At 34.6% G+C, this 19,881-nt stretch overlaps 1 protein-coding gene across 8 annotated transcripts in view; it reads left to right on the top strand.

Annotated features, from left to right (window-relative positions):
• The window catches only part of DMD (dystrophin), a 2,125,071-nt gene that overhangs the window by 1,371,750 nt on the left and 733,440 nt on the right, over nucleotides 1-19,881 (top strand). For all 8 annotated transcript variants that reach the window (XM_074323908.1, XM_074323912.1, XM_074323913.1 and 5 more), the window contains one exon: nucleotides 15,748-15,912. In XM_074323908.1, coding sequence (XP_074180009.1) covers nucleotides 15,748-15,912 — 165 coding nt within the window. The remainder of the gene's footprint in view (nucleotides 1-15,747; nucleotides 15,913-19,881) is intronic.

Raw genomic sequence — 19,881 nt, 5'->3', positions numbered from 1 at the left:
TTTTTGTTTCTTTATTTGTCTTGTTCATTTGTTGCTTTGAGTTTTATATCCCACCTATGAGTGAAGTCATATGGTTCTTGACTTTTTCTGTCTGACTTACTTCGCTTAGCATGATAATCTCAAGATCCATCCATGTTGAGCTATGTGTGTTATTAAGGATTTTACCATGGAGTTAGTTGCTTACACTAATTATCTCTGTTTCAAATAGCCACATTCCAGGTGCTCAGTAGCCACATTTCACTACTAGCAGACATGTTGACAAGTGCAGTCCAGCATGCATCAAGGCTAAGAGTAATAATAACAATAATAACAAGATTTTAAAATGTATTTTTCTGGCTTTTATGTTGGTATATCATTTCCATTTTTTAAATTCTTCATTCCATTTTCTTTTGCTTCCTCCCCCTCCCCCCCCATCATACAATTGCTGGGAAAGCAAATGAAAGGATTTTAAAATTAAATAAGAATATACGTAATTTGATCTTGCTAAACATCCACCTCATTCAAATTTCAGCTGACTGCCATTGCAGGCTTCAGCTAGCTAGTCCCAGGTGAATGGCCAGTCAAATCAGATATTTGCACATACTGGCCACAAACTTCCTCAGGAGAGTTGTGAATTTTTAAAATTTCCAATGGAGGTGACTGTCTTGTACCTTTTCACAGTTACATGAGGAGTTTGCCAAGAAGACATGAGTTAATAAATGCTACATTTAAAAGTGTTTTCTCATACACTGAACCCCAGGCACCTCCTCACCGACCCACTCCTCAAGGCAGCTCTGGGATCTCGGCAGGGAAAAGACTTTGAAGGATTGGAGGTTGAGCCACAGTTCCTTGGTCATCTAGAGCAGGGGTCAGCGAACTCTGTAAAGGTGCAGATAGTCAATTTTATACGCTTTGCAGGCCATAAAGTCTCCGCAGCAACTACTCAATAATGCCTTTCTAGTGCAAAAGCCGCCATAGGCAATATGTAAATGATGGGTGTGGCCATATTCCAGTGATAATTTATTCATGAGCCCAAATTTGAATTTCATGCAATTTTTATGTATCACGTGTCTTGGATTTTTTGTCAACTACTTAAAATGTAAAAAAAAAACATTCCTAGCTCTCTCAGACTATACGAAAACTATACAGAAACAGGTGGTGGTTGGATTTGAACTGTGAGCTCGAGAGGGTTTGCTACCCTCTGCCCTAGGCTCTTTTTCTAAAAATTTTTTATTGGGAAACAGTGTGTTTCTCCAGCGCCCATCAGCTCCAAGTCATTGTCTTTCAATCTAGTTATGGAGGGCGCAGCTCAGCCCCAAATCCAGTTGCCATTTTCAATCTCAGTTGCAGGGGGCGCAGCCCACCATCCCATGCTGGGAATTGAACCAGCAACTTTGTTGTTGGGAGCCTGCACTCTAACCAACTGAGCCATCCGGCCACCCCTCTGGCAGCTCAGGCGCATCTCATTGTCTTCAATCTAGTTGTGGAGGGCGCAGCTCACTGGCCCACGTGGGAATCAAACAGACAACCCTGTTGTTCAGAGCTCGCGCTCTAACCAACTGAGCCATCCGGCTGCCCCATGACCGAGACTCTTGAAGTGGGCTTATAACAACATTCCTGGCAGGAAACTAAATCGTTTGGGCCCTGATTCCTATCCTAACTTTTCATTCTTTTTCCAAATAAATTAAATATTTCTTCTCATCTTCAAATTTCTGTGCTCATTTCTCTTCTGGCTAGCACAAAAAGACCCACCCACATTCAAGTTTTGCTCCCTCTCCTCATATTGTCTGCACACCTAGTAAAGCTTCAACTTAACATTTGCCAATGGCACATCCTCCCATTGTTGTATTCAAAACCAATAAATACTCTCCCTAAACATCATTTCCAGGAGTAGCTATTCAATATCATATTATTATTTTATTTGTCAGTAAGATTAAAACTCCCAGGAACATTGATTTTCTTTATTATTAAGCATGTTTCATTTTGTGGGTAATGCAATATGCACTTTATAGTATAAATAACAATAATGTATCAGTTTGCAACAATATAGACTGTTACACAGAAAAAATATAAATGCCAGTTATGTGGATTATGTCATGTGTTACAAAAATACTTTTTAATCTTGATATTTTCAAGGTCATATTTTATCTTGAAAAGATCATGATAAAATGATTTCATTCAGGGGAGGGCAAAGAAACAGGACTCCTTTACAATGTGAGGATTTTCTTTCTTTTAGGGAATGAGCTATGGAAAATAAACTTTCTAGCACAAAAATGTTGAGATTAAAAGCAGCAGTTTATTGTCATGTCATCAAAACTCAAATTTGTGTATGTATTTGAACATTCTTGTATTACTTGTTTTCTAAAATACTTTGCTCCGCTATAAAAAGAAATTGTGAGAATTTATGCATCTTATAGACGCATCCATCCTGAAGCAAGTACTGTAGTATGACTTCTAGGGCTGTCCAAGACAACTTTTTGCAGTAATGGATATGTTCTCTATGTGTGCTGTCCAAGACACTGTGGCTTTTCAACATTGGAAATGGCAAGTGCAACTGAGGAACTCATTGTTAAATTGTATTTAATTTTAAGTAATTTAAATTTAACGTTATATTTTAAATAGTTAAATTGATTTTTTTTTCAGTGACACTTGACATTCGATATTATTTTATATTAGTTTCCGGTGTACAGCATAGTGGTTAGACATTGATATAATTTATGAAGTGATTCCCCTGATTAGACATCCCTCGCCCTATACATAGGTGTTGCAACATTTCCATAGTTAAATTATTTTTTAATGCAACTTCTGAAATCGGGGATATGTCATCACGCAGTGTATTTTTCACCTTTTTTTCCTTTGAAGTACATGTTCTGGAATATAGTGATTTGTATAAATGAACAAAGGAGAAAACTCTGGTTTTTTACAATTCTGTTATTAAAATAGCTCATTTTAACCAATACCTCAAGGACTACCTTAATAAGTATCGAGCTATTATAGTTTATTATGATTCCTCTTACCTGGGTAAAATTACACAGATCCTAGCCTAGTTTTCCTTGAATTTTGATCAAACAAAACAAATGAACAAAACACACACACACCAGAAATGCAGTTTCCTGAGAATCCAAAGGACCTTTTTCTGTATCAGCCAGCCTGATGCTACGGTTCTTTAAGCAAAGAAGAACAAAGACTGCTGATGGGAGAGGGAGAATAAAGTAGCATTTTCCTTGTTTTAGAATGAGTATGGACCAGGGGAGAAGGAAAGAGAGAAAAAATGGGGATAATTTATAACCACACATTCTGTGGAATGTGTATGTGTCATATGAAATTATATTTAACATCTTTGTGAGTTTTATTGTCCTTAGGGTTTAAACAGTATGTGATAAAAATCACATTGTGTAGTAAAGAGTGTGTGGGTAGGTGGATAGTTAGGTAGGTGTAAATCCCTATAAAATCCATGTTAAAAGATAAATGATGGCTATTGAAGTTTGGGCAAATCAATTTCCCCAATTCTCTTTACTTGGCTTGTGCCTATGGGAGCCGTTACAGGGCTTGTTACCTAACTTTAGGGTAGGTTTGAATCAAGGTGAATAGTCAAAAACTATTTTCCATGAACTATGAGTGTCATTAAGGATTTTACCATGGAGGTAGTTGCTTATACTGCAAGCTAAGAAATTAATGAACAAGAATACTGCTCGTGAACACCAAGGTTTATTTAAAAGCCAATATGGGTTTAGTGTGGTAGTAAGGACCAAGTTCTCCAAGGACTGCAAACCTCTTGATTGTACATCAAATTTTACTGACTTTGAAATCTCCTTAGAAATGTTCATTGACCTCATCATGTATTATGCATTTCAGATGTGGTAATGAAGTAAGTGGTTATGGAATGAAACTAATATAGACTGTGATTTGATCCAGGAGACTTCACTAGTACATTCACTTAAAACTGGAAGCAATGTAGGAAATATAGATCTTTAAACATTGTAATTAATAACCTCATGCTTCAAAGAGAAAAGTCACTTATTTTTAAAGTATAATCCCAATAGCTGTGTCATCGGAGGGTGACTGTCCTAAAAATGAATTGTAACTGTCCACTTTAAAATTGTATATGGATTTATAATTTTTAAATGGCTGGTAGCATGTAACCATAATGTATTTTTCAGTTTTATATGTATGATTCTTTTATTACATTTCCAGAGGGAAAGAACATAAATGACCTCCTAGTAAAGGATATTTTACCATGAGACACATTGTAAAATATTATTGGGTATTGTGCCTGAGAGTGTATCTTTCCTAAGTTCTGGTTCTTTAGTAGGTTTAATTTACTGAGGTTGCAAAATATACAAGGTGAAATGAGGTCTCCAACTATTTCATACCCCACACATTTTATCCAAAGGAAGATAGTGGTCTGCTTGAGTCATTTAATCAGTATGACTAAATTTGGGAAGTTTTTGTTTTGGTTTGTCTTTTAATTTTTGATTGGTGGCAAAGCATTATATGTTAAAGATGCATTCAATGTGCACTGTCACTTAGCATTTTTCAAGGTAGAAGTGTGTCACTAGTGAAAGTTATACTTAGCCATACAATGGGCAACTTGAATGAAATAAAAAAGGAATAGATTTATAGATAGTATAAATGGTCAGAAGACAGTGGTCAGAAGAGACATAGTTACTAGATAAATACTCATTGAATTAATTGCATGGGCACTGTTCCTGCCAGTGCTGTAATGAATGCATATCTAGTCTTGTCTCGAGCTCCATAATCCATGACATCAACACAACTAACAAAAACACATGTCAAGAATTGAGTCTTTTACACGTGTTCCTTAGTTTTCTTGACTAACCAAATCCTACAGTTTCATACTCCTATGTTCCTAAAATCACATTTCACCAGGCAAGAAGTGTTCTTACTGTTCTAGTGAGCTTGGGAATTCACAAATAGACTAATATAAGAAGCAGAGCTAGAAATGCAACATATGTGAAAACGTAAGTACTCTGAAGAGGATTCTGCTTGTAATCCTCAGCTTTAATGTATCTGTTCTCTATTCTATTAGGAAAGGATTGGTTTGTGTGATTGGTCATTTAACAAATGCTAGACCGTATAAGAGAAAGTGGTAAGGGTATACAAAGTTGTAAAATTCTATTGATGCTGAATGTGTGTGATGTGGTGTGTGTGTGTGTGTGTGTGTGTGTGTGTGTGTGTGTGTGTGTGTTTTCAAGCTTTTGGAGTGAGGCACAGGAAGAAGATAAAGTTGAAGGAGAATGGTAAAATAAAGAAAAAAGCAATACCTGGCAGGGTCTGATGTCGTAGCACAGATAATAAATGCTACAGAGTTTATTAGAAAGAATAATTATTTCTATCCAGAGGGATCAGGCAATCTTCTTTGAGAAGGTGGCACTTTCATTACACAAACCATGAAGGATGGGGAAGGGTTTTATATGTGTTAATTAAGAAAAGAGATCTTTTATTCAGGGAAAAGAAGGTATTTCAGTGCCAAAGTAGACGATGACGGGAACAGAAGGAAGAAAAGTCAAGGGTCATTCCAAGAACAATGAGGCCACCGTTTTGACCAAAATGGAGTTTCGTTATTAAAAAAAAAAAAAAAATGTGAAGAATGGTAGTCAGATTATCGAGAACTTTTTTTTTTTTTTTTTTTTTTTTTTAAAGGCGGGCTAAAGAATTTGGAGGCAGTTGGGAATCACTCACTGGATTTAAGCAAGAAAATAAAATAAGTGATAATTTCGGAAGTTGAATTTAGCAGTTGCTAGGACAATAGGACTTTAACATCCCATATACATTCAAAGTTATTTAGAAATTATAGTAAGATCCAATCAGTACCTAAAGCTATTTATTCTAAGAAATGCTGTGAAAGAAAGCAAACTTTCTTTTGTACCCCTATCAGTATGGTTTCGCAAAGTCATATATAAAGCTGAAAAGAACAGGAGACGACATGGTACACTGCTTAACAGCATGAGCTTCTAAGCTTGACTTCTTGGGTTCACATTCTAGCTCAGTTACCACTACTGGCTGTGTGACCTTGGGCAAGTCACTTAGCCTCTCTGTATCTGTTTTTCATGTGTAAAATGGGGACAGTAATAGTACTTACATAATAGGGTTGTTATTACTAAATGTCGATATATAAAAATAAAAACGGAATAATGCTTGGCATATTGTGAGTACTACACAAATACTCTATTTCCATAGAAGTATACATGTGTACCTATATTTAAGGTAGCCATTTTCAATCAAAAGTAGTACATACATATTCATTGCAGAAAAATTAAAAGTACAACTAAGAAAAGCTGACCTATTAGCCAGAATTGCAACTTTAAAACTTTTAGTACACCATACATTTTTCCATATCACTAAATATACATCACATCACTTTTTAAATGGCTGCCAAGTATTTCAGTAGATGAGTGTTCCGTAATTGTTAACCCATACCCCATTGATGAACATGTAAGCTATAACAAATGTTTTTCCCCTGTAAATGAGGCTGTGGCAGATATTCTTGTAGTTTACTACATGTGCATATCACTGTTGCATTAACATAAATTATAAGTAAAATTTCTGGCCTAAGTGTGAGAATATGTTTATATTTGAATATGTGCTGCAAAAGTCTACGCCATTCACTCCCAGTCCCAGCCCCAGGGATATTCCACCTTGCTTGCTTACCAGAAGTATATGAGCAGGCCTAATTCCCCGGGGCGTTCTGTTGCTATTGTATGCCACCACTGTAGTGTAATACTAGATAGGTTTTTTGTTTTTTTTTAATTTTATTTGTTTTTTAATTAGTTTCAGGTGCACAAGACAGAGCAAAACTTAGACATTTATCATTTACATCCCTCACACTGTGTGAACCCCCCTCCCCCCATCCACCATCCCCCCGTACGTTCCCAAAACCTCTCACCTTCCCCTTATCCCCACCCCCCGCCCCTCTAGCAACCCCCTGTTTTTTTTTTTCCATCTTAGCCAAATAAATAGGTGCAATATTACACGTCACTGTTTGAATTTCATTTCTATGGTTGCTCGTAAAGTTAAACAGTCTTAATAGACTTAAAGGTCAGTTATAATTCTTTAATGAATTTTATATTTCTGATTCTTGTTCATTTTTTTTTTTCTGTTGACTGTTCATCTTTTTCCTATTGATCGGGGAGAATGGTTTTATATTAAGAGTGTTAAATTAAGATGGATTATTTTCAGTTTTGATTTTTCTTTTGCTTGTTTGATTTTTTATGTAAGGAAGTTTTATATTGTTCTGAATTTAAATCTCACTTTATGGTTTTTCAATCAAAATGATAACTTTCACATCAAAATGATAAGAATAGTCATTCACATTTTCATTATTTATAGTTTCATGTTTACATCTAAAATGTCATTCACCTGATATTTAGTTTAGAATTATAGAAGATGGGAATTTCAAAACTGAGTTTAACTCAATCAAATATCATCTATATTTTTAAGTATGAAAGGTTCAGAATTCAGCATTTATCATTAAATTCTTTGGAAATAATGCAAATTTATCATGTAAATGGTGACTTTTTTGAATTGACAATTTTCTATCACTGTTTTTAATCATAACAACTTATTTTATCTATGTCTCTATTTTAAAATGAATGAAAAATCTACAAAATATAGAAGTTACTTAGTCCAGTTATGTAAAGATCATTTAATCATGATTTTGGATTAATCGTCATCCAAAAATTTAGTCAATAAGCAATCTATGTTATCTTGTAGTCACTATATAATTGATGGTTTTAAATAGACAAATGTCAAGTAGTCTTTTATTTTCAAAATGTATTTATACATATGCATTTCATTTATATTATTTCATATTAAAAGTAACTTCTAAATGTGTATCTTATTAATGATGAGTATTTGTATAGATTGTGCCCAAAAAATGAAAACTTTTGAAAAGTATGTTTCAATACTCCATTTATCAAGTAATATGTTAGATTTTGACAGATGACAAACAATAATGTTTTGGGAGGGAAGAGAAAGGAAAGAGTAGAATTTTGAGTCAGGAAAACCCAGATGTTAATGCCAAGTTTTTGACTTACTAGTAACTTTAGGAATATTATTTATAATTTTAAGCCTTAATTTCCTCTTTTGTTAATTGACAAAATAATATGTATTTTACAGGATCATGGATGAGATTAAGGGAATTAATATAAATAAACTCTATTATATAGTACCTGAAACATATTGTAAATCTGTGTTATATCAATTTTATTGTTGCTAATATTTTAGAGGGATAACCAGCCACCCAACCAGTACTATTCATTGATTTATTTTTATTTAACATTTAAAACATTAAAAATAATATTCTTTCTGTATGGTAACTTTGGAAAAGGCCAAACTATGTTAAGAATTAAATAAAAATTATCTGTAATTGGTAACACCCCCCCAAAATTATGGTTAATAATTTGGTGCATGTATTTCCAGTTGTTTAAAAAATATATGTGTATGTGTGTATCTGTATCTAGATACTGGTATGTGAGATATACACAGAAAATCAAAAATAATTCATGTGTGGTATATAATTATTTTTATTTTTTATTAATATATCATGAATATTTTTCAATGCAATGGAGTTTTTCATGATATGTACTTTCATGGATGTCAAGAATTCCATTATATGGATGTAATTTATTCTACTTGGGGGATTTTGTTTCAGTTTTTCACTAGTATAAGTGACAGAATTGATTGAGCATTCTTGTCACATGTCTCCATGTATATCTGTGATATTCTCCTAGGAAAATTTATAGAAGTAGAATTTTGTGGTTGAAAGGAATGAATACTTTTAAACCGTTTAAAATATTTCCATGTAATCTTTTAAATTGAGGGATAAAAGATGCATGCAAAAGTGCACAAATCATAAGAAGTTGATGGATTTTTTAAAAGTTAGCATACGCATGCTGCTAGCACTCAGATCAAGAATTGGAACATCTTTCGTGTTCCTTTCTAGTTCTTAACCCCTTCCCAGCTACCACACACACCCAAGGATAAGCACTCTTGTCACTTTTAACATCTGTATTAGTTTTGCCTGCCTTTGAAATTAATGTAAGTGGAATCACATAGTATATGCCCTTATGTTTAACTTCTCCGAATCAGCATTATTTTTGTGAGATGTTTCTATGCTAGTGCAGGTGCCATAGTCTTGTTTACTTAATATTTTCACAGTATTCCATTGTGTGAATATGTCACAGTTTATCCATTCTACTGTTGCTAGTAGACATTTGGATCATGTCTAGTACGAGACTATTAGAATAATGTTATGATGTACATGCCCTTTACTGCACGGTAAGTACACATATCTTTTGAATGTACTTGGAAGTAGAATAGCCGGGTTCAGATGATATGTGTGTATTTATTTGACTTTGGAAATAATGCCAAGTAGTCTTCCCATGTGGATGTACCAATTCACTTTTACCAGCACTGTATGAGGGTTTCGATATTCTCATCAAAAGTCTGTATTTCCGATCTTTTTCCTTTCAGCCATTTTGTTGGATGTGAACTGGTATCTCATGTTTTAATTTGTAATCCTCTAATGATTAAAGCCATTTTTATGTTTACTTATGTGAAGTCCTTGTGCAAATCTTTTGCCCATTTAAAAAAATTAGTTATCTGTCTTTCTCTTAGGTGTCAGAGTTCTTTGGACATACGTCTCTTATCAGATATATGCATTGCAGATACTGTGTTTCCCTGAAAATAAGACCTAACTGGAAAATAAGCCGTAGTATGATTTTTCAGGATGCTCATAATATAAAATAATTCCTAATGCATCTTTTGTAGCAGAAATTAATATAAGACCCGGTCTTATTTTTGGTGAAATATGGTAGGGTTTATTTTATATTACGAACATCCTGAAAAATCATGCTTGGGCTTATTTTCCGGTTAGGTCTTATTTTCAGGGAAACACAGTGTCTTCTTCCAACCTGGGGTTTGGCTCTTTCTGTTAACAGTTTCTCTTGATGAATGAAGTTCATTTTATCAACCTTTTGCTTTATGGCCAGAGCTTTTTTATGTCTTGTTTAAGAAATAATCGCTTAACCTGAAATCATTGAGATATTTTCTTGTGGAAATGTTATTATTTTACCTTTTACATGGAAGTACAACAGTCTAGAACTTGTGTGTGTGTGTGTGTGTGGTGTAGAGTAAGAGTCAAGATATTTTTTTTCCCCATGTGAATAGACACTTAACCTGGAACTATTTATTGAAATCACCTACTCTTCACTTAACTAAAGTGGTGCTATTGTCATAAATGAAGTAAATAGTATAGTCTACCTGTTCTCACAGCAATACCACACAGAATTAATTACAATAAATACTGATATCTGGTTGTAAACATTCTTCAACCTTGTTATTTTTCATGATTGCCTTGGATATTCTTAGCTCCTTGAATATACATATAAATCTTAATGTTGTCATGTCAATTTCTATTAAAAACTAGCTGCTGCAATTTTAATTGGTATTGCATTAAATTTACAAATTATTTGAAGAGAACTGATATCTACAATATTGGACCTTCCAATTGGTTCCTTCTAATAGAGGAACACAGTGTATTCCTTTATTTGTTTAGGAGTTCCTTATTCTCTCACTAATGTTTGTAGTTTTCAGAGTACAAGTTTTGCTTTTTGTTTTGAATTATCAAATTACACCCTACAAAAGTAAGAATTTATTCTCCAATAAACATCACAAGACTGCTTACTTTCCAGAATTTTGACAAATACCTTTTACAAAAGTGAATATTATACACAAATGATGGTAAATTGTTGGTGTTTTAATTTGCATTTCATTGATTACTTAGTGGTTGGACTTTTGTTTATTGGCTGTTTGCATTTTGTGTCAAATTTTTGTTTATATTCTTTATCCAGTTTTGCAGTAGATTCTCCACCTCTCTTCATTCAGTGAATGATCTTTTTACATGTAAGAATATTACCCTTTGTCTGATAGATGCTGTAAATATTCCCAGTTGTCATTTGTTTTTAATTCTGCTAATTGTCCTTAATTTCTAAATGAACAATACAAGTATTCTACATAATAGTTTGTTTATGTTTTTTCTGCTTCGTAAGGGCTTCCCCACACCAGTATTTTATTCTAGTTCTGTTACTATTAATTTTTTTACATTTAAAGCTTTAACTTCTCTAGAATATCTTTGGTGTAAGATATGAAGTCAGTATTTAATATCAGTTTATTTCCAAAACAAATAGCTCTGTTTAGCTTAATATTAAAACGTCTACACATTTGAAATTGAAATTCAGAAATTGAAAGAAGAGGAAGCTAATCTTGTGTGAAATTAGGTCAAGATTTGGTTAGATACTAAGTTAACACATAAGGGAACTGGATGTTTTTAATTGTTTTCTTTCACCCCAGGGATCATGTATGAAAAGTATGGTTTTATAATACTGAAAAAGATTATTGGGAAAAATGATACATTTTACTGGGAAAGTGATTTGGTAAGAATATGAAGTGGTAAATGTAGTAAATTATTTTATTTATTTATTTATTGTGATATTTTAAATTTAATTTTTATATATTAGTTTCAGGTGTACAAAACAACATAATGATTAGACATTTACACCCCTCACAAAGTGATAACCCCCCCCAAGTCTACTACCCCTCTGAGATCGTATATAGCTGTTACAATACCATTGACTCTATTTCCATGCTGAAATTTATATCCCATGATTTTATATATATACATATATACATATATATATATAGTATTTATATATAATTTAATTATAGTTAGCATTCAATATTATTCGGCTTCAGGTGTACAGTGCAGTGGTCAGGCATCTACACAATCTATGAAGTGATCCCCCTGATAAGTCCAGTTACCCATCTGGCATCTTACATAATCTTTACAACATTATTGATTATATTCCCCATGGTTGCTACATGGGAGGGCGGTTGGGGGGTAGGAGAGAAGGTGATGGGATTAGAAAATACAAATTGGTAGTCACAAAATAGTCCCAGGGATATGAAATACAGTATGGGGGAATAGTAAGTTATTTTAAAACATGTAGAAACTGACGTAAAACTTATTCCTATTCTACACCATAAATTATTCATATCTGTTTGTTTCCTTGAAGTATACAGAAGAAGCCATCAATTCCTGAAGACTATTTTGAAATGGGGGAGCTCGAAAATTATGTGTTAGATGGTCTCAAATTTCACCCTACCATTAACAAACTGATTTTGTTATAGGAAAATAATCAGAGGATTTTTGACTGATGGCTTTAGAAATATTATATCCCGTTAATAATAATTTGTTATTAAAATATATAAAGTATAATTTTTCACCACCATTTTTAATGTGAAGAAAAGCTAGTACTTCTCCTTTCCAAATTAACTTATGTCTTTACAAAGGTAATCCATTTATATTTTTTAAAAATTAAAAAATACAGTGAAAAGTCTCCTACTTCATCTACCATATGCCCTACCATCACCAAACAGTGATTTTAGTTCCAGAAAAATATCTGTAAGGTGAATTCCTAGAAGTGAAAGTTCTGGGTCAACGGTTACATGCATTTGATAGATATTGCCAAATCATCTTCCTCAAAGGGATGTAGCAACAAGTACAACCCATTGGACATGTATTAACGTCTGTGTTTTCCACAACCTTGGCAACATAATATATTTTCAGACTTGGATTTTTGCCAGTGCAATAGATGAAAGTTTTCGATGTCTCATTATGACCAAGGCTTACCTTCTTTTTGTATGTTTAAAATCCATTTGTGTCCTGTTTTGTAAACTATCCTTAACTTTCGTCTAATGTTCTTTTGGGTCGTTGGCCTGTTTATTAGTTGGCAGACGTTCTCTTATGTGTTAGAAAAATTAGTCCCTTAACTAAAATGTGATTCACAACTGTCATTTTTCACAATTTGTCATTTGACTTCATTTTTAGTTTTCTTTGCCATGCAGAGATTTCTGATGTTTATATAGTCCAATTTACTAATATTTTTTTTCTGTTCATTAAAACTGTTGAACTTGAGGATAAAATTACATGTTTTATGTCGTTGACTACTCTGGATATGTACTGCTTCTTACATTAAAAAAAAGCAGTTAATTCTCAATTTGGAAAATGTGTTTTATTCAGCAGCTATTTATTGAAGGTCTATCATGTGTGGAAACCCAGTTCATACAGAAATCCAAGCTCAGTGAGGGAGTTCGATGTAAATAACAAATTAAACAGTGGGAGGTAAATGCTATGGTGTGGGAAAGCCCAAGGTCCGTGAGGATATACCTAATGCAGATTCCATAACTAAGCTGAAAACTGCATGTGCCCCACGATCTCATTATAAGCTATCATTTAATTATTCCAGATGTTAGCCAAATCTCACCCATTGCACTGTTTTCTGTCAGGAATTGTTCTATCTCTATAACCAGGAAGGGATGAGTTGGGAGGATGAGAAAGAAACTAGCAATCTTAGTTAAAAGTTATATAGATTTCTGTGCTTATAGATAAAGCCTAAATGAAACACAAACTGTTTTGTGATCAGATGTAAATGAGTTCATAGCTCGATTGTAGAGATTTTAAGAAAATATCATGGCTATTATCTTCAGTAGTCTCAGAATCTAGAGCCTCTTAGATGCCTATAAATAGAAGCCATAAAATGCTTTTTTACATGTACTTGTGAGTAGGAAACGATCCAATAAAAAAGAAGCTAGGTACCTGCTTATAAATGTTGAAAAAGATAAATTAAGGGCATTGTTAGGTTACATATTATATACATGGAATTATATTTGTGATAACACCTATCACATACATACACACATTTACATACATTCACACACACACTCACACACACAAATATATTTTAGTACCATAGATATCTTTATGGGTTAAAACTCATGAAATACAAATAGGCATTCATTTAATACTGTTTACTTGGCTATGTACCTGGATACAAGTCAGACAAAGCAGCTACAGCATCTTGATTCATTATTCCTGGGCAAACATTCCACGTTACCCACACACGTTACTTCTTTTGACTCCCCACCCACACCAAGAAATGTTGCCAGGAATGAAAACCAGGGTTTGTGCAGGTCACCTTATAAAAGCTGCAGCCTGTATTTCCCTTCCATATTTTACATCATTTCAGTCATATAGACTCCAGGTCTATATTCTAACTCACAGATCCCCAATCCAGATATAGTTGCATACAACAAATAAGGCAGGTCCAACATTTTCCATCCATCTTCAAGTCATTGTTCCAAGGAGACATTGTTGTGAGAGCCTGAGGTTATCCAGGCTGGATGTTAACCCTTTGTTCATGCCTCCACATGCATTTTTGCAATATATAGAAATGTATGTGCAATATACATCAGAATGCATATTGTTTACATATAATAAGAGTTTATGTAAAATTCCTTCCCCTGTAAATTAATTGACTGGTTATTTTGTCCTTTTCACCCCATATATTTTGTAATAGTTCATTAGTTAGTTCTTTTAAAAGTATCTAAAGCAATTGTTCCAAAGTGTGGGGCATCATTTAGATGATGCACTAGTATATTAGTGGGCTTATCTAGTTACTTTTAAAATGTTCTCTATTATTATTCATAGTACTGCGATAATATTATATAATAGCTATATATTATAGCATTTTGTTCATATTACAGTGTAATGTTATGTTTATATTATTAGAATAGTATCATTAATATTATTACAAAGATTTGCTATTGCAAGTTTACATTCTTTATTTCTGTGTACCTGTTTTAGCCCTTGATAATCTGAAGAAAAAGGCTTCAAGCTTTCGTATTCTAGTTCTCTACTTACACTTGAGCTTGAGCAATAGTCATTAATATTTAATGACTGTATTGTCATTCACCATCATTCTGAGCATTGCTCCAAGCTATTTATGTGGATGACTTTATTTAATCCTTACAATGACCCTATGAAGCAGACACTATCATTGTCCCCAAGAAAGTACCAGGAAAGTGCTAGAACTAGGATTTAAAACCAAGCTGCCTAGCTCCAGAACCCACAGTGTTGAACTGCATATCATTCTGCTTCCCAAGTTATTTTACATTCTCAACCCCAGTGCTATCATCCATTTATAAAACTGGGATAATAATAGTATCTATATCAAATGGTTGTTGGGTAGATTCAAGAAGACAGTAAATGTGAAATTTGCAAACATGGTGCTTGGCATATATTATAGTAAGCCCTTAATAAAAATAGCCTATAATTATTCTTCTATATTCTGCTCTAATCCAAATGTCCTTTGTACTTTTTATTCCAGTCATCTGATTCTGTTTTGCTTGGTTATACTAGGGCCTATACACTATAGCGCACAAAAAAGCTTACCTCGCTAATTTTCTTTGCACATTAAATAATTTCCTTGTACAGTTTTTCTTCACATAAAAGAAAGTTAGAAGCACTTATAAAAGCAGAGTGTCTGGCATATAATATACAACACACCATTATGTTTAATAAGTGAGTGGTTAAGTAAAGAATACACTCCTTTACTTTTATTGGTTGGTGTTGGGTTTTCATCTGTGTGGCTGTGTGTTTTGAATTTCCAAGAAAAGGCTTATTGTCCTTTTAAGCATGAAATTGGGGGGAAGACTATTAATCAATGATTTGTAATACATAAATTAAATCCTACCATGTAACACATGTAAGTAATCAATATCATGCTGTTAAAATACCAAATACTGTAAATTTCTGTAACATTTTATAACAAATGACTTTTGAAAATATTTCTTTTCCCATTTTTATTTAAACCATAACAATCTTTTCGCTTTTTTATTTCCTTACAGGTTTCTAGATATTTACCTGAGAAACAAGGAGAAATTGAGTCTCACATAAAAGACCTTGGACAGCTTGAAGAGCAGTTAAATCATCTGCTTCTGTGGCTTTCTCCTATCAGGAATCAGTTGGAAATTTACAATCAACCAAATCAAACAGGGCCATTTGACATTAAGGTAGGGGCTTTTTTGCTTTAAATATTGTTTTCTAAAACAACAGCAATATCACTAAACTAAGTTTCTCATTTGTTGTCATCATTATCATCGTTGTTGCAATGTTGGTGATTGTTACTATTGTTATTACTATTATTTGACTAGCATTTTCTTCCAGCATTTACTAGCAATAATGTATTCATTAAACTCATAGCACTAGAATGCCTTCATCATATTTGCTACTCCAATCCATTTTCCATCCCTATTTTAATTTACTTAATACTGTGTTTCCCTGAAAATAAGACTGGGTCTCATATTAATTTTTGCTCCAAAAGACGCATTAGGGCTTATGTTTGGGGATGTCATCCTGAAAAATCATGCTAGGGCTTATTTTCCAATTAGATCTTATTTTCGGGGAAACACAGTATATGTTTGTTGACTCCTTACCTAAAACTGACATCATTTAGGAGATTTAGATACCTACAAAATAAATTACAGACTCTTTAGTAGACATTATAAAACCCTCTCAGACTGACTCCAGTTTACCTTTCTCTCCTCTTATTCTGGCAACAACCTCTCCTTCTATTCTAGCTCCAACAAATTATATGGTATCCTTAGATGCATGTGCTTTCATGCCATGTCTCTCTGTTCTTGATCTTCTCTGTTCTTTAAATGACTTCTTTCCCTTTTTTTCACATGATGAATTTTCCTCCATCCTTTAAGACTGAATTCAATGTCATTGTTTCTTCAAAGCTTTCTGCCATACCCCATGGAGAGTTAAAAACTCTTTTAGGATTTCTTATAAACCTCTGTATCCATCTCCTATGGCCTTTTGACATTGATTTACACTTAAATTTTACAGATCTTGACAGAGGGGAATATGTTGAGACAGTTTTCCTGCAGGCCTACCCTAAGAGCCCAATTTCCCCCTTATTGGAGCCATCTCCGGCAAGCTCCCCCTAAGAGCTCGGCCCCCTCCTCTTCCTATACCTTATCGGAGCTGTCTCCTGCAGGCACCATAGTTAGAGGCCTCCCTGTCAAAACAAAGTTGAGGGATCACAGCTGCTTGGGACGGATCTCCCTGGCACCCCGGCCAGTCTGTCCCCTCAACCCAGAGGCCTAAGCATATAAAAGTAAAGCCCCTGACCCCAGTCAGTGCTCAGTTCTTTGGGAAATATCCCACTGGGCCCACTAGTGTAATAAAGCTGAGTTTTCCTTGACCTCTAGGTGCCGTTTGTGTCTCTCGGTCCTCACCGTCTTTCCGCAACAATCTGAGTCCCTAATCACATTGTTCTTTGAATGCAGAGGGCATCTCCTTAATTATCTCCCTTATCCCACTGAGTTCTGAATACCTCCATCCCAGGACTCATTATATGGTAGGTAGTTAGTAGTTTTGAATCAACAAATAAAGGCAATAACAAGGTACCCAGAATGGTAACAAGATGCTCAAGTAATCCTAGGGCTCCAGACAAGCGTGCCAATCGGACACCACCATCTCCTTTCTTTAGTGTCCCTGTTCACGTTGATTGTTCCTATCTTCTCTCCAGTCCCAGAATCATATTCTAAGGACTTTTCCCAACATGGTGCACTGTTTTGCATCTGCTGTGGGCCACCAACATTCAGTAGTCAATCGTATAAACCAATTCAGTTGAAATCACAACCTATTAATTAACGTAATGATAGGCAATTTCAGACTAAATAAATAACATCTTTAAGTCAAGTTTTTCTTTTAATTCATTGACCCAAATCATTCCATTTATTTACTTTCCAGGATTATAACAACTTAATATTTTTATCTCCATCTAGTTGCTGTTTTGCTAGGAAAGAAGGCAAGGATAAAATGAAGTGTGAGGATCTTCTAGAGCAGAAGAGTGAAAGTTGAGGAAAGGTGGGCTTGAGTGAGATTAAGGGGAAAAGCGAGAGAGAGAGAAAGAGAGAGAGAGAGAGAGAGAGAGAGAGAGAGAGAGAGAGACACTTTGATATAACTAAAATGAGTTATAATTGCAAAGTGCACTCCACTACTTCTACCCTACCTCTTCATGATATTTATATCTACTGTTCTGATAGCTACCCCCAAGAGCAGGTGACATTGTGTAAATCACTGATAGACGTCATTTCATCAGTGCAAAACTCAGGCTGCTCAACCAGTGGGATGATCTTGGATTCAGTCCGATGATTACATTCAAGTCACAGTAGGACAGGTAATAACACAGCCTGTACAGTGATGACTCACTGGAGGTCCGGACACCAAGGCATGGCTTCTGATGTCCTAGTCACCATGGATGTAGGTCATGTGTGATCACAGGGACAAACCTGAGTGAGTGCAAAGCCACATCATCATTCAGGAAAGCCATCATTTCTGGGACCCCTTTAATGTTTTCCTGTCTAGTAATACAGTGTCCTCAGAGGTATGCGATAAGCACCCTTTCTCCAAAGCAACTGCATCTCAGTGATACTGAGTTTTCATTAGTCAATAAATAATCTCAACAAAGAAGTACTGTTACTCGGTCCAATAAACAAAGACCTCAGCCAGATTCTCAATTATTTTGGATCTAGTATGTTATTAAATATTTCTTGACTTTGTATTGCAAAGAATAAAAAGCCATAGATTCTTTGTTCCCAACCAGAAATAGCTTTTTGTAACTCACAGATGAAAGCACATTCCTTTACTTTTAAACATAATCTTAAATTAAAATGTGCTTCTTCATTAAAATGATGAAAAATATATTCACTGGTAGCTATCTCTGTATATGGAATATATTTAAGAGAAAAGATAGAGTCCTCTGATACAAATGGATGTTGTTGACTCAACCAAAGTGACTTTGTCCAAGTCTGTGCCCCCTGAATAGTTCCCAAATATTGAAAACTTGCATTGGGGTTTTGTTTGTCCACGGCCCATAGGTTCCTGCCAATTGGGTTCCTGCAGTTTGGAATGAAAGCCACTCTCAGCTGTGTTAATCACTTTCCTTTATCAAAGCTATAAGTCACCACTCTCGATATTGTGTGTAGTTTCAGAGAAATCATGATATTTGCCTCCTGCAGCTTGATTTAACTCGCTGAGGGGAGAGGCAGCCACTTTTTTTCTGGCAGTAAAATTCCTTGGCTTCAGTCCTTTGTGCGTATTCTGAGTTTTTCATCTCTCAGTGTAGATTTCAAAAATATTCCCTTAGCCTTTTTCTTCTGCTTGTAGCTGTATCCAAGGCAAATAAGAAAAGAAAAAAATCATAAAATCATATATAGGATGACTTGAGATATTCCTCCCATAATTCTCAGAACCCCTAGTTTGTAATCAGAGAATAGTGACCTTTGTGAATAACTGATTCACCTAGTTTTTGATCCCTCTTTGTCTCGCTTGTATCTATAGTCACTGTCTAGTAAGTTATTTATTTACATTGCATAGTTCATCTGCTATAACATATGGGTCTGCACAGCCTGCTATAGCCCTCTGCTTAAAGAGAGTACACCTTTATTCAGTTAAAGAAAGATGGGGGGAAACGACCTTGCTTAACTTTAAACTACTGAAAAACGAAACTTTTTATTAAACAGTTTTGAGGACATGCCCATTTTTTAACACCGAGAAAGAAACACCTTTTCAAAATCTGAGAAATTATTTAATGCAAAGGAAGTCCATGTACAAGCTGCCTCCGTTTCCTAAATTTAAGTAATTTTGGAGGGGTCTGGCCATGATGGGCATGACTCCCTCTGAAACAAAGGGCCTAAGGTCTTGCCATTGAGGCTATTTATTTTCTCTAGTCAGACTCTGAGCACCTGTTGGAAAAATATGTAATTCCCACTGTGAGCCTCAGTTTTGCCTGCCTGGCAGTCCATGCTTATTGATGAAATGCAGCTAGCTATGTAATGAAACCCAAATTAAAAAAAAAAAAAGAAAAGAAAGAAAGAAAAGAAAAAGCCTTAAGGGTTCTGTTCTAACACATTGTTTATGCTGGAGTGAAAATTGACTGCACATCGCTTGGTTTGTACAATTTACTCCCA

The sequence above is a fragment of the Rhinolophus sinicus genome, chromosome X (assembly GCF_036562045.2).
Source record: "Rhinolophus sinicus isolate RSC01 chromosome X, ASM3656204v1, whole genome shotgun sequence".
In the NCBI taxonomy this organism is placed as follows: domain Eukaryota; kingdom Metazoa; phylum Chordata; class Mammalia; order Chiroptera; family Rhinolophidae; genus Rhinolophus; species Rhinolophus sinicus.
The sequence above is the reverse complement of the archived record's forward strand: the minus strand, read 5'-3'. Positions and strand labels throughout refer to the sequence as shown.